The sequence below is a fragment of the Salmo salar genome, chromosome ssa15, assembly GCF_905237065.1.
Source record: "Salmo salar chromosome ssa15, Ssal_v3.1, whole genome shotgun sequence".
NCBI classification, from domain to species: domain Eukaryota; kingdom Metazoa; phylum Chordata; class Actinopteri; order Salmoniformes; family Salmonidae; genus Salmo; species Salmo salar.
Window position 1 is genome coordinate 32,720,962 of NC_059456.1, and position 15,379 is coordinate 32,736,340.

The window sequence follows — 15,379 nt, forward strand, 5'->3', positions numbered from 1 at the left end:
TACCATCCAATACTCTACAAAGCCAGTTTGTCATGTTCATATGACATGTATTGATGATGACATGTTTGTTTGTGCTGCAGGCTTTATTCAAAGCGCTGGGACTCAACGAGAATGATTACAAGTTTGGGCTGACCAGAGTGTTCTTCAGACCTGGGAAGGTGATACCTTCATGAAATATATCTCTGTTATGCTCTGTTGCTCTCCACTGGCTCTCAGCATTACAATGTTCCCCTGACTGAATGGACTTCAAAGGAATCTGCATTTGGCTGCGAGCGAGGGGAGCTCTGCAGGGGAAAGGGATTTAGATAATGAACCATGTAGAGCTAACACATGGGGTATTCATTTATGTAACAGATAAGTTATTCAATTATGTTAAATGTGCGGTTTGGAGGCCTGTTATAAAAATGTCTGTTGTGGCTTAATTGGACTCTGTCAGAGGTGATCGCTGTGTGGGGCAGGTGTAACTTTGATTTTGTAGCTGAGTAGTTTTGTGCTTTGAATAAATGAATATACTATCCTCTGTTGACCACGACAAGACAGGTACTTTGCTGCTGTTATTGTAATCTCCGTTTTCACCTTCCCTGAGGGAACATCAGCATACTGATGGCTGTTTTAGTGTCTATGGCTGCCCTATGTTCTCTCTCTCTCTCTCCATCCTTCTCTCTCATCCCTCCACTCTTCTCTCTCACCTCTCTCTCATCTCTCGCTCCATCCTTCTGTCTCATCCCTCCACTCTTCTCTCTCATCTCTCTCCCCATTCTCCTCTATCATCCCTCCATTTTCTCTCTCATCTCTCTCTCCATTCCTGTATCTCATCTCTCTCTCTATTCCTGTATTTCATCTCTCTCTCCATCCCTCTCTCATTCCTCCTCCATTCATTCATTCTACTCTCTTCATCCTTATCTTTGGTCCCTCTCCTCATTATTTTCTCTAATTTCTCCATCACTCTCTCATCCCTTCTTTCTTCATCCATCCTCCCCTCAGTTTAAAGAGTTTGATCAGATCATGAAGTCGGACCCAGACCACCTGGCGGAGCTGGTGAAGAAGGTCAACCAGTGGCTCATCTGCAGCCGCTGGAAGAAGGTCCAGTGGTGTTCCCTCTCTGTCATCAAACGTGAGTAACATCCTGCTACCTTCCACATCATTATACACCAGGGCCCGTATTCACAAAGCGTCTGAGTAGGATTGCTGATCTAGTGTCAGTTTTCCCATTTAGGTCATAATGAATAAATTATATAGACAGGGGGGGACCTGATCCTAGATCAGCACTCCTACCCTGAGATTCTTTGTGAACACGAGCCCTGTCATGTTCTAGAAGACAAATAGTTTAAAGTGATGGCACTAATTGCTCCGATTCCAATTCTGATCATAAAACGCTAACTAACTGGCTGTGGCCATCTGTTTTGTGTGGAGATATCCTCTGATATATTCAGTCTGCCTCATTAAACTCTGAAAACAGTCATTGTGAACCTCTTCATCCTGGACCAAGATATAGCTTTTTCCTCCATTACTCTAGCGTGCTGCGTGCCCTGTTGGCAGACAGTTCACCTCAGCCTGTTACCCTCCAGATATGATCTATTACCTGCCCAGTATACACCTCCAATCTTAGAGGGGCTGTGTCCCTAATGGTATCCTATTCCCGACATAGTGCACTCCTTTCACTATGTACTTTTGAAGTAGTGCACTGTATAGGAAATAGGGTGCCATTTGGGTCACAGACACTCACTGAGGCAACATTTCCATACCGTCTGCTCTCTCTGTGTGAATTACCACCACGGCTGTGGAGTTACTGTGCCAGTCCCTGCAAGTCTGTGTGTGTCTGGGCTGTCAGTCTCATTGTCTCTCGGTCTCTCTCTCTCTCTCCCACAGTGAGGAATAAGATGCTGTACCGTGCCAGTGCCTGCATCAAGATGCAGAAGACGGTGCGCATGTGGCTGTGCAGGAGGAAGCACAAGCCGCGGTAGGTGTCGTCTTATCCCGCCTCTCCCTCCCTTCCTTCTCGTTATTCAGCACTTTCACAGCTCAGCGGTGCCAGGCTGCTTAGCACATCATGGCTGCATCGCCACGGAGACAGTCTCATTGGTACCGGCTGGTATACCGCATGACTCTGTCTTATTACCTCTGTAAAGCTCCAGGAGATCTGTAGTGATAAACAACAGAGCCTTGTGGGCAATGGGAAGGGGGTACCATGTGTCTCTGTAATGTTTCAAGTTTAAACCCAAGTGACTAAGTGTGTGTGTGTTGGGGTACAGGATCGATGGGTTGGTGAAGGTGCGTAACCTGAAGAACAGGATGGATAAGTTCAATGAGGTGATTGCCGGCCTGAAGGAGGGGAAGCAGGAGATGAGCATGCAGATTCAGGGGCTGGACGCTGCCATCAACACAACCATGCTCAAAATCAAGGTGTGAGAATACTGCCAGCCTTCCATTCTGCAACCTCTCCTTGTTCTCTGCTCCTAAGTCAAACTTCTATATAATCCCTTCTTTTTTACTCTTGCCTGACTTCTATGAGTACAAAAAGTATATTTCGTCAAGATAGTTTGGTGAAACACTTTATTTCATTATTTCTCCACATTCAACATTGTTTTCTGAATGTCAATACGCCAGCATGTGTATAGAATCAAAGTGTATGACATGGGCGATGACATGTCGTGTTCTCTTCTCCCCTCCATATTTAATCATTCATTAGTTCTCCAAATTCAACATTGTTTTCTGAATGTCAATACGCCAGTGTGTGTGTAGAATCCGCTCAATGTCAGACATGAGATGTGTTCCAAGTGGCGCCCTATTATAGTGCACTTCTTTTGATGGGCCCTGGTTAAAAGTAGTGCATTATATGGGGAATAGGGTGCTGTTTGAGACACATCTTATGTCTTTTACATTGAGCGGATTCTACACCCACACTGGCGTATTGACATTCAGAAAACAATGTTGAATTTATCCCAGGGTGAAATATTTAGTGATGGTTGATGGAGGGAATCTTTACCTAATAGGAGGCTTCAGCCAGCCAGATGGTGTGTAATTACATCTGGTTTAGTCAAACTATGGATTTTGGGGAACCTCTGGGGTACAAAGCCTTTTAAATGAGGGTAGCTTTGACTCCCTTGAGTTATTTAAGTAGTAGCGGGCCTTTAGACAGCGGAGAGTAGCGGGCCTTTAGAGAGCGGAGAGTAGCGGGCCTTTAGACAGCGGAGAGTAGCGGGCCTTTAGACAGCGGAGAGTAGCGGGCCTTTAGACAGCGGAGAGTAGCGGGCCTTTAGAGAGCGGAGAGTAGCGGGCCTTTAGACAGCGGAGAGTAGCGGGCCTTTAGACAGCGGAGAGTAGCGGGCCTTTAGACAGCGGAGAGTAGCGGGCCTTTAGACAGCGGAGAGTAGCGGGCCTTTAGACAGCGGAGAGTAGCGGGCCTTTAGACAGCGGAGAGTAGCGGGCCTTTAGACAGCGGAGAGTAGCGGGCCTTTAGACAGCGGAGAGTAGCGGGCCTTTAGAGAGCGGAGAGTAGCGGGCCTTTAGAGAGCGGAGAGTAGCGGGCCTTTAGAGAGCGGAGAGTAGCGGGCCTTTAGACAGCGGAGAGTAGCGGGCCTTTAGACAGCGGAGAGTAGCGGGCCTTTAGACAGGGGAGAGTAGCGGGCCTTTAGACAGCGGAGAGTAGCGGGCCTTTAGAGAGCGGAGAGTAGCGGGCCTTTAGACAGCGGAGAGTAGCGGGCCTTTAGACAGCGGAGAGTAGCGGGCCTTTAGACAGCGGAGAGTAGCGGGCCTTTAGACAGCGGAGAGTAGCGGGCCTTTAGACAGCGGAGAGTAGCGGGCCTTTAGACAGCGGAGAGTAGCGGGCCTTTAGACAGCGGAGAGTAGCGGGCCTTTAGACAGCGGAGAGTAGCGGGCCTTTAGACAGCGGAGAGTAGCGGGCCTTTAATTTGACCCCAGATGCATATGATATTCATCAGCAGAAGAGTGTGTTGCTGTAACACATTTGCCTCTAATTCGATCCTATGCCACTGTCTGTGGGGAAGCTCTGTAGATGCCAGCAGTCACAAATGTAGGGTTCTGATTGGGAGAAATGTGTGAGTGCTCAGGTTAGGAGACGGCAGCAACCAGAAATAGGAACTTCCTGGACCATCAAGACCAGTAAGGTGAGGTGGCGTGTGTCTTTATGTTCCAGGAAGATGTTTGTTTGTATTTCTGTTTGCTGCAAGTAGACACTTTCTGAATCCCAAACCACTCCCTTCCCCTCGCCCCTTGGCTCTCTATTTACAGTACATTCACACAAGCCACTTCCATATGCGCAATTGTCCTAAATGATTGAGTGTGGAGGGGCTAATTAGACCCTTTAATAGCCACTTTGACCAGCAAGGATGCTGGCTCCAGAGTGAGGTGCTAGCCCAACGTATATTTGGAGTTTGTGCAATTTCATACAAAAGAATGGAGAGGCGTGCCTAATTATATACAACATGCATTTCTTTGTGTTTGATTTAGGGGCTTGACACACAAAGAATGAAATACAAAATAAAAATGAAATAAATTAACTGTTCGTCTTTGCTTAGTGTTTATTGAATTAATGAAGCCAGCCCGGCATTTTGGCTGCAGCCTATTTTAAGGGATTCTACTCTCCTCTTCCCTCAGACCACAGCAATGACCCGCATTGACATGGACCATGAGTACCAGGCCCTGGTGACCAGGTCAGAGGAGCTGCTGACGGCCATGCAGAACAAGAAGAAGGAGGAGGAGGAGAAGGAGCGACTGAAGAAGATCCAGGAGGAGATGGCGAGAGAGAAGAAGAGGAGGGAGGAGGAGGAGCAGCGCTGCAAGCAGGACAAAGAGGACAGGCGTCTGTGAGTTGGGGAGATGCGAGGGATGAAGAGAGGGAGCCGAGGTGCTCCGACACATTAGTCATGCCTAGTGTCCTGCCCCTCTTTTTATTGGTGTATGTAAAGCCTGTAAGACCAACCGATGGTCCATTATCCATCACAAGTCACTAGCTCCTAATTTAATAATTTACACCCGTGGGAATTGACCTATATGAATAGGGATACATTTAATTTTCTTGACTAAATAAATATGAAAAGCATATGCATTGCCATGGTAGCAATTGAAAGGGAACAGTGTAGAGATCATGGGGAACTGATTAGACCAAAGGTTAGAACACAACAGTTCACCTGACACAAGACTGAATCCAAACATTCTGGTTTTATGTGCAGTTTACATTTACTGTGCTTTTCTCCGCATTTGTTGATAAAGAAATCTGAAAATACCCTGGATGCATTCAGTAACATGATAAGACTGTTCCTGGAAATTGCGGGGCAGTTTCAACATAAGACGAAAAAGAATTACAGCAGTTTAAGTGAGAGGACTGACTGGTGTGACCACACACCTATCCAAAGTGTACACAGTTCCTAAGCTATTTCAATACACTCCTATGACTCAGTCTTCAGCGATCAGGTACTTATTGAGCTCTCCTAGCTGTGCCGTTGAGGAACTAGAGCAAGCACACTTGTAGTTGTTTTGTTTGGAACACAACCCTGCATCCCAATCATCACACAGTTACTGTCGTTTATGCAATCCAAAAACGGTCTATTATAAATCAATCTGGGTCCAGTGGGCATCATTTGAAAGCTTGTTATTTTGCCAATACGACTAGCTAAGTTATAAAGTGTTAGGCTTTCACATGGCAATTCAGAGAAACAGATCATCATGTTGGTGGCATAGAAAGGACTCATAAGTGGATTCAGGTCAGGCAAATTTTCTTCACAATAAATAAACAGGCTCATTTTGTTCAGAACAAACCAGGATATGATGACATGTCAACTGGTAACTGTACGTCATAAATGTTGACACTATATGACATGGCTTTTATGATTTAGAAATGTGAAGTGCGCATTTGGACTCACAGCTGTCTGCCTTGCTTGTACGACGTCAAAGCAATATTTTTTATAATCCTCAACGTCACATCTTTCGAATTACATCAAGTCATCTTAATTTACAGAATTTCCCTCACTCAGACAAGAAAATTGCCCAATTACCAGGAGTGATGGGGGCAACTTGTTGTCACGAGCTGTGCTCAAGTATAGAACGGCTGTCAGTCAAAACCCATATAACACTGTGAAGCTCAGAGAGCCCTCTAGCATGTTACTGTAGGGATGATTTATTTGGGCCAATGAATTGATGCGACTGTTTACTGCAGATCTGTAGCAGCATCCTAACTGGATGGATAAAGTTATTTATTGGGGCTGTTGGTAAAACTGGTTTTCCCTCAAGTCTGTAGTAGGATGGATAAAGTATTGATTGGCCTTGACTAATACTGAGGAGCGGCTGTAAGCTCTTTCCATTACTTATGGTACAGTATTGATTAGGAAGTCCAAACTTTATATAGTATTGGTTAGGAAGTCCAAACTTTATATAGTATTGGTTAGGAAGTCCAAACTTTATATAGTATTGGTTAGGAAGTCCAAACTTTATATAGTATTGGTTAGGAAGTCCAAACTTTATATAGTATTGGTTAGGAAGTCCAAACTTTATACAGTATTGGTTAGGATCTTTATATCGCAGTGACACCAGACATTAATAACCTTTCTTACTCTTCCTCAGGAAAGCGGAGATGGAGCTGAAGCGGAAACACGAAGAAGAGGAGCGGAAGCAGAGAAAGGAAGAGGAGAGGAAGCTTCAGGTTAGTGACAGTTTTCTTCTTCCACTGTTGGTTTCTCCTGGTCACTGTCTGCCGCAGGGCGTAAGGAGTTAACAATCTGGCTTTAGTACAATGTTCCACTTCCCCTGCTCTACTTCTCAATGTTCTCTGGCAGGAGAGCTCAGTCAAACATCTGTGTGGTTCTTTCCCCACCACCGGCCTCTCCATCTCTTTCTCTCTCTCGCCATCTCTTTCTTTTTCTCTCTCTCTCGCCATCTCTTTCTTTCTCTCTCTCTCTCGCCATCTCTTTCTTTCTCTCTCTGACATCTTTCTCTCTCTCTGTCTGTCTCTGTCTCACTCCATCTCTCTCACTCTCACTGGCCGACCGACCATACTCCCAGTCACTCCAGTTCTGTGGAGATAAGACATCTGAGGGTAATATACTGTTTGTCTGGCTTCCCATGTTGTCCAATTGGACAGGGAAAGCTCCGATAACCCCCAGAGATCTGACCCCAGATCAGCTACAGGCTTTTAATGCTGGAAGCTGCTCCCTAAGATCAAAGTGTCTTGCCTTGTGCCCACCCTGAGCCCGGGGCAGGCTTGGTGCTTTTCAAACAGCCTTTTTACTCTTTAGATTCACCATCATATTGGGCTTCTGTGCACGCGTTGGTGTAAATATTCATGATACGCACTGCAGATGTTTGAGTTTTGGGAGGAAAAAACGACATCAAACTTCCTCTAACTTCAGAGTGATGTTTTTTCTCCAATGTTCATATTAGTTTTTCTTATCCACAAATGCCTTCAAGGGAACTTTTCTTCCAAAATGAGTTTCGTAGGTTGTTCTCTGAACTCAATTTAAAAAAAGTCAGATCATCTTTTCAACACTGCCCCTGCTCCCTAACTCTGAGGTGTTAGCAGGCTGCTTGTTCCCTAACTCTGAGGTGTTAGCAGCCTGCTTGTTCCCTAACTCTGAGGTGTTAGTAGGCTGCTTGTTCCCTAACTCTGAGGTGTTAGTAGGCTGCTTGTTCCCTAACTCTGAGGTGTTAGCAGGCTGCTTGTTCCCTAACTCTGAGGTGTTAGTAGGCTGCTTGTTCCCCAACTCTGAGGTGTTAGACATTAATAACCTTTCTTACTCTTGTTCCCTAACTCTGAGGTGTTAGTAGGCTGCTTGTTCCCTAACTCTGAGGTGTTAGTAGGCTGCTTGTTCCCTAACTCTGAGGTGTTAGTAGACTGCTTGTTCCCTAACTCTGAGGTGTTAGTAGACTGCTTGTTCCCTAACTCTGAGGTGTTAGTAGACTGCTTGTTCCCTAACTCTGAGGTGTTAGTAGGCTGCTTGTTCCCTAACTCTGAGGTGTTAGTAGACTGCTTGTTCCCTAACTCTGAGGTGTTAGACATTAATAACCTTTCTTACTCTTGTTCCCTAACTCTGAGGTGTTAGTAGACTGCTTGTTCCCTAACTCTGAGGTGTTAGTAGACTGCTTGTTCCCTAACTCTGAGGTGTTAGTAGGCTGCTTGTTCCCTAACTCTGAGGTGTTAGTAGACTGCTTTCTCAATTCTCGCCCCTGGATGGTGGCCAGCTCCAGCAGACTACGGCGAACGCTCGCTGAGGGACCCACAGGCAGAAGAAAGGCTCATTAGTGCATGTGTAAGGTGTCTAATCAGGCCCTGTCTCACACAGTCTCCTTCTCCACATCTGTATGAGAGGCACACACACACACACACACACACACAGAGCGAGACTGCTGTACGCAGGTGACCTGGTGCTGCTGTCTCCCACTAAGGAGCGGTTACAGCAGCAGCACTGGTTCTAACAGATCTGTGCTCTGATAGTTAACCTAAAGAATACAAATATAATGATATTCCAAACGAGGTCTGGAAATCAGGATCACAAATATGAATTCTATTTGGACACAGTTTTAATAGAACACTTCAAAAACGACAAGTATCTAGGACTAAATATCAGCAACACATGGCTGTGAATGAGCTGAGTGACAAAGCATGAAGAGCATTCTATGACATTAAAAGGAACTTAGAATCTGGCTCAAAATGTTCATTTCATTTATAGAACCTATTGCTCTATATGGCAGCGAAGTATGAAATAATGAATTTACCAAATGGGACAAACATCCAATCGAAATACTGCATGCAAAGTTTTGCGAGACTGTATTGCAAGTGCAAAGAAAAAATTGGGGCAATTACCCCCTCCTTATTCGAATAGGAAAAACGGCCATCAAATTTTACAACCATCTAAAAACAAAACATTTCATAACACAGCCCTACAATGTCAAGACATGAAACAAGAGGAGAGTCCCCTCAGTCAACTGGTTCTAAGGCTCAGTTCACTAACCCAAACCAACCCCATAGAGCCTCAGGACAGCACTCAGAAAATCTGGCCCAACCAAATCATCACAAAACAATAAGAAAAACTTCACGTATTGGAAAGACACCACCAAAAAGTCAACGTCAATGCTATCTGGCTCTGAACAGACAGTACATGGTGGCAGACTATCTGACCACTGTGACTGATAGTCAGTGTTTTCCTCAGTTTTCTAGGTACAGACTGTGAGCACAGTCTGGCTATAGAGACTGGTCGTCACAGACAAACCTGGCTGCCCAGAGAGGACAGGCTGTGCTCACTCTGCTCCAGGGGAGAGGTAGAGACAGAGCTGCATTTCCTATTACACTGTGACAAATACTCAGACCTAAGAGAATATTTCTTTCCCTAAATTATCCTTCAGTACAAAGAATTTGAAACTATAAAAGATGAAGAAATATTTGATTTATTTGGTGAAAAGCCAAAATATGTGTGTCCCCCTGCCACAACCCGAGAGACGGCCAGTGAAAAGTGCACTGTAATGTCAATAATATTTTGTTTTGTTTTGGCTTTCATACCGTGTCATGTGTCTTCTCAGTCATGTTGAGACTGACTATTGCTTTAATGTATTGTTATTCTCATTAATATTGTTGTTGTTGATGGTGATACCATTTCCACTACTACTATTATTATTGATGTCTTATTGCTGTTGGTCACACCGTTGTTGTTATATGTGTATTTTGACAATGTAAGTAACTTACCATGGCAATAAAGGCTATTTGATTGAATTGAGAGAGACACAGAGAGAGAGACACACACATACACAGATGGACAGAGAGACACACACACACACACACACACACACAGAGAGAGACAGAGATCCAGAAAAGAGACGTTAAATTCTACAACCACCGAAAAGGAAGCGGTTCCCAAACCTTCCATAACAAGCCATCACCTACAGAGAGATGAACCTGGAGAAGAGTCCCCTAAGCAAGCTGGTCCTGGGGCTCTGTTCACAAACACAAACACACCCCACAGAGCCCCAGGACAGCAACACAATTAGACCCAACCAAATCATTAGAAAACAAAAAGATAATTACTTGACACATTGGAATTTACAAAAAAACAGAAAACTAGAATGATATTCGGCCCTTAACAGAGAGTACACGTTGGCAGAATACCTGATCACTGTGACTGACAAAATTAAGGAAAGCTTTGACTATGTACAGACTCAGTGAGCATAGCCTTGCTATTGGGAAAGGCCGCCGTAGGCAGACCTGGCTCTCAAGAGAAGACAGACTATGTGCACACTGCCCACAAAATGAGGTGGAAACTGAGCTGCACTTCCTAACCTCCTGCCCAATGTATGACTATATTAGAGATACATATTTCCCTCAGATTACACAGACCCACAAAGAATTGGAAAAACAAATCGAATTTTGATGAACTCCCATATCTACTGGGTGAAATACCACAGTGTGCCATCACAGCAGCAAGATTTGTGACCTGCTGCCACAAGAAAAGGGCAACCAGTGAAGCACAAACACCATTGTAAATACAACCCATATTTATGTTGATTTATTTTCCCTTTTGTACTTTAACTATTTGCAAATCATTACAACACTGTATATAGACATATGTCATTTTAAATGTCTTTATTCTTTTGGAACTTGTATGAGTGTAATATTTACTGTTCACTTTACTGTTGATTTCACTTTTGTTTATCCATTTCACTTGCTTTGGCAATGTAAACCATGCCAATGAAGCCCCTTGAATTGAATTGAAATTGCGAGACCGACAAAGACCGACAGAGAGAGAATGTTGGGCTTAGAGAGAGGGAAACACAGAGAGACTCACAGGTGCTTATATTTATCCTATTCTTGTCCTTTGTGTTACTGTGGGTGACCCAAAGAGAGTGTGAGGAAGCTGCCAAAGCGACTGAAGAAGGTGCCAAACAGAGTATCACCCAATTTTCTGAACCTGGAGACACACCGAACCTGCAGGGATGGGCTGCTATTTTGAGAGCACTGGAAAATGTTAGGCCTATGTTATATCTCAAGGCTTTTGATCTGACAGCTTTTCCCTGTTTCTGGTACCCTTCATGAGTCTGGCTGGGGCTGGGCAGAGAATGACTTATGAATGACTTATGAGTGGACATGGTGCAGGCAGGACAATCCAATCATATTACTGGGTCCGTCCAAACCCCCAGCTGCCCTGCATCCGTTATTATGGGGAGTAAAGAACCACTCACAGTAGTATTGTGATTGTCTGTGATTTGCGGATTTGTGTGTGCATGCGTATTCAAACATGCCGTCTCTCTGCAGGCAGAGATGGATGTTCAGCTGGAGGCTGAGCGGGAGGAGGCGGCGGCACGTCAGAACATCCTGGAGCAGGAGAGGCGCGACAGGGAGCTGGCCATGAGGATCGCCCAGAGCGAGGCTGAACTCATCCCAGAGGACACCCTGAACGACGCAGGCCTGCGCAGGTAACACCTCACTAACATACCTCCATACACTGTCTCTACCCCTCTGATGTGAAGCAGAGATGGGGCTTGATGTGGACTTTGGAGAGACGGAAATATATTTTTCATCTCTGAGCGTCAGTAGGCCCGCGTAACCAATCTCTTCTCTTCTTCTCTTCTCCCAGTAACGGCACCTCAGGTGGTCCATCCTCCCCAGAGAGAGCTACGTAAGACACCAAGATTCAACCCTTTAATCCCCCCAGTCCAACCAAACCTGACCACCCCTTGACCACTGAACCATAACTACACTGCATACTGTAGCAATCTTTTAAGTCAACCAACCAACCTTAACTCTATCAAGCAAGCACAGCCATTGATCGATGATAGGCTAATTATGATATTTAAACAATCTCATAATTCAACTTCCGAATCAGAATCGCCTTTATTTACATGTACAAGGAATTTTACCTCAGAATTAGATTCTCAGACATGACTGAATCACTTTGAATGTCAATCATTTCCCTTTATTTTCTAATTAATGTCAGAGATGAATGATCTATCCTTTAACCAATCAAAGTAAGAGAGGAAAGGGAATGACCTTTTCTTCCAGTTCCTGATTGGCTTTCTGTGTACAGTGTCAGAGTTCCATTGTAATCCTCACCATTTTCTTGTTGCAGTGGACCTGGTGGATCTCAAAAGCTCAAGAGCATGTCCATGTAGGTTACATTTAAACACCTCCTTCACTATGTTTAAACACACCTTCAGCACTCTGGCACTTTTTTTATTCCGTAGTGGTACACATAGAATATCACACTTTATATCAATTTTGATGCATGCTTTTGTTTGTATTTTTTTTTATATTGAGGCTGAAAAGAATGCATTGTGGAAAAGCAACTGCTAAACTGGCTGCACTGGCCATTATCTTGATATTACTAATCTATTCTACTGTACGCAGTAGCACCGAAACTAGCATCTGGTAACTAGACCTCAGCTCTCCACAGCCCCTAAACCGAACCAACTCACTAACTTGTGTTTAATGGATGTGTCACATTGTGAATCAGATACATTCTGCTGTGCACTCACCTGTATGACACTCTCTGAAGTGCTGTTTTGGAGGGTCCTAATGGATTTGCCGAATGGTTACTTTCTCTGTTTCGGTCCATTTCGCTGTTTTTTTTTTAAGCCCTTGATCAATTTCTGGGAAATGTGCTCTCTCGTCAGGTAATAAGGAATCACTATGAAGGACAATTCCAGATGATCTAGAAGGAGTGTAGATATTACAATGTGGACGTTGGCTCAATGTGCGTCACCTGAGAGTGTCCCAATCAGGAAGAGAAGCTCTTGTAATTATGCAACATCTTCCTCCTCAGAACAGCAGGAAGGAGGTTCACATTCTGAGCTCTGGGCTGTTTTTACAGCCTCATGCTGAAAAGATCACACACACATTACACACACACACACGCTGACAGATCAGCCTCTGTATGTCACGCCACCTGTGAAGCATCAGCGTTCTTGTTAGGGAGAAGAGTGTGTTATCCTGTTGTCTACACATGCACACATACTTCTCTCTCTCTACACGTGGTCTTCCTCTGTGTGCCGTCTTAGAACTGCAATCATTGTACACGTGTGACAGTTGGATGGGATTGAAAGTGTCTCCGTGGTTCTAACTGTTATTGTGCTGGGCTCATCATGTCCTTTTAGGGAGGAAATGGCCAAGGAAATGTCTGAGCTTCTGTCTAGGTGGGTAGAGATCCTTACTTTAAGTTCCATGAATGACATCTCAGAAAATCTTCACAATCACTTTAAACTCAATGGATGGAAACGACATGATCAACAGAAGTATATGTGTGAATAAATACTAATCGTCTTAATTAGGGGTAATTCTGCATAATTCCACACAATTAACCATTAATCATTGTTGAGAATTCCTACACAATGGGGTGGGGCTCCCCACCATGCAAATGAATGATTGGTTTTCAAATCAGACTGTCTTTTTAAGTTGTTAGATCTCAGACAATAACTTACTTTTAGCTAGCTTTTATTTCTAATACCGGTAAGTAAATAATGTCGAGATTGTCTACAACGGGACCTTGTCATATGTGGGTTCTAACTATTATAGTTAGTCACACATTATATAAGGTATCCTTGTCCTGATTCCTGGCTCACTGGTATCACACTGTAGTAGAGCAGCTGTTCTTTATTGGATCCCCATTAGCTGATGCCATGGGGCCAGCCTCGCTCCATCAGAATGACTGAATGACTGACGTTTGACCCGGAGGCCACACCCAGCAGGCACTACTGTCACTTTGTCTGTGTACTAATTGGCTCAAGCCGCCTGCCTCTACTCCTCATAGTGACACATGGCCACCGGCCACAGGAAGTGGTAGCAGAAGGTGACAGGCCCTCTAGCCCAAGGTTAATGGAACAGCGTGCTTCTGGGGTCCCTGGAATAACCACCAACTGCTCCAAGTGTGCGAGGCCAGCTCCCCTGGGTGGAGAGGCTCAATTGCTCAGTCAGTCAATAGGATTAAGGCGTAGGTGGCCCAGGGCCCGCCCCCTAACTCCAGCCTCAGATCCAGAGAGTCAGTGTTCTAAAAGTGGCAAATCCCAGCCAGGACTTAATCAGCAGTCAGCAGCACTGTGGTGGAGGTGACGGCAGAACAGACAAGCAACAAACAGCTGGAGGGGAGAAGTACACATAGGACCAGTTTCCTGGAGACAGGTTAAGTCTTTCATCTTTGTCCGGGAAACCCTCCCTTACAATGACCGGTCAAAATAATGCAGTACTGGAGCAGTTCCATGACCAACAAGCTGCCTCACGTTACAGAAACCTGCTCCTATGCACCGTTCCAGCTCCATATAGGAGTTGGGTTTTGAATAGGCTGTGTTACTGCTGTGGGGTTGTTGAATTTCTCTTCTACAGTGCATCTGACCAACTCCACATTATCCCCCTTATCAGCCTGCTGCCAAATTATGACCTTTGAAATCTCTTTCCTTGTGGATCGTGTCTACTGTGGAGTAGGGTGACATTTCCCTAGACAGTGATCTTAAGTCAGTTTTGCGTTTTTCCCACAAATAGTTGCAGTTTGATGTTTGTCATGGATCTTGCCATGGAGGCAGAACTGAGCGGTTTCTGCTAGATAGGCAAGCTGCAAAGTCAAAATTGTCTATATTGTCTAAAAAGCATGTACTTTTTTAATCCTAATTTAAAGTTAGTGTTAGGCATTAGGATGTGCATTGTGGTTAGGTTTAAAATCAGATTTGATGGCTTTGTGGCTGTGCCAGCTAGTGACCACCTGGATCTGTACCCAGGGAAAACTTAACCCCGGAGCCGCACCTGTATTCTGCTCTTGTTTTGGTTGTAACCCCACTGTGCTGGATGTAACCCCACTGTGCTGGATGTAACCCCACTGTGCTGGATGTAACCCCACTGTGCTGGTTGTAACCCCACTGTGCTGGTTGTAACCCCACTGTGCTGGATATAACCCCACTGTGCTGGTTGTAACCCCACTGTGCTGGATGTAACCCCACTGTGCTGGTTGTAACCCCACTGTGCTGGATGTAACCCCACTGTGCTGGTTGTAACCCCACTGTGCTGGATGTAACCCCACTGTGCTGGATGTAACCCCACTGTGCTGGATGTAACCCCACTGTGCTGGATGTAACCCCACTGTGCTGGATGTAACCCCACTGTGCTGGATGTAACCCCACTGTGCTGGATGTAACCCCACTGTGCTGGATGTGTCTGTGTTGCCAGAGGCCCACAGGTTCAGGCTACCAAAGCTGCTGCTGCTGGCACCAAGAAGTACGAGCTCAGCAAGTGGAAATACGCCGAGCTGAGGGACGCCATCAACACATCCTGTGGTAAGAAAGTCAGCCATGCCAAACGTGGTTGAAAGATCATTAAGAAACTTGACTCTGACATTTTACGGTGATATTTCTCTTAACGAACCTCATGTAATATTGAACTGTCAAAGTTCTCTGAGCC

General features: G+C 45.0%; 1 protein-coding gene across 6 annotated transcripts in view; it reads left to right on the forward strand.

Moving 5' to 3' along the window:
- The window catches only part of LOC106571274 (unconventional myosin-VI), a 136,875-nt gene that overhangs the window by 109,919 nt on the left and 11,577 nt on the right, over positions 1-15,379 (forward strand). For 4 of the 6 annotated variants that reach the window (XM_014144128.2, XM_045695626.1, XM_014144131.2 and 1 more), the window contains 11 exons: positions 81-158; positions 985-1,114; positions 1,870-1,960; positions 2,253-2,403; positions 4,618-4,826; positions 6,580-6,658; positions 11,255-11,415; positions 11,577-11,618; positions 12,069-12,107; positions 13,093-13,131; positions 15,149-15,255. In XM_014144128.2, coding sequence (XP_013999603.1) covers positions 81-158; positions 985-1,114; positions 1,870-1,960; positions 2,253-2,403; positions 4,618-4,826; positions 6,580-6,658; positions 11,255-11,415; positions 11,577-11,618; positions 12,069-12,107; positions 13,093-13,131; positions 15,149-15,255 — 1,126 coding nt within the window. The remainder of the gene's footprint in view (positions 1-80; positions 159-984; positions 1,115-1,869; positions 1,961-2,252; positions 2,404-4,617; positions 4,827-6,579; positions 6,659-11,254; positions 11,416-11,576; positions 11,619-12,068; positions 12,108-13,092; positions 13,132-15,148; positions 15,256-15,379) is intronic. The other 2 variants (XM_045695627.1, XM_045695628.1) reach the window with 1 other exon arrangement.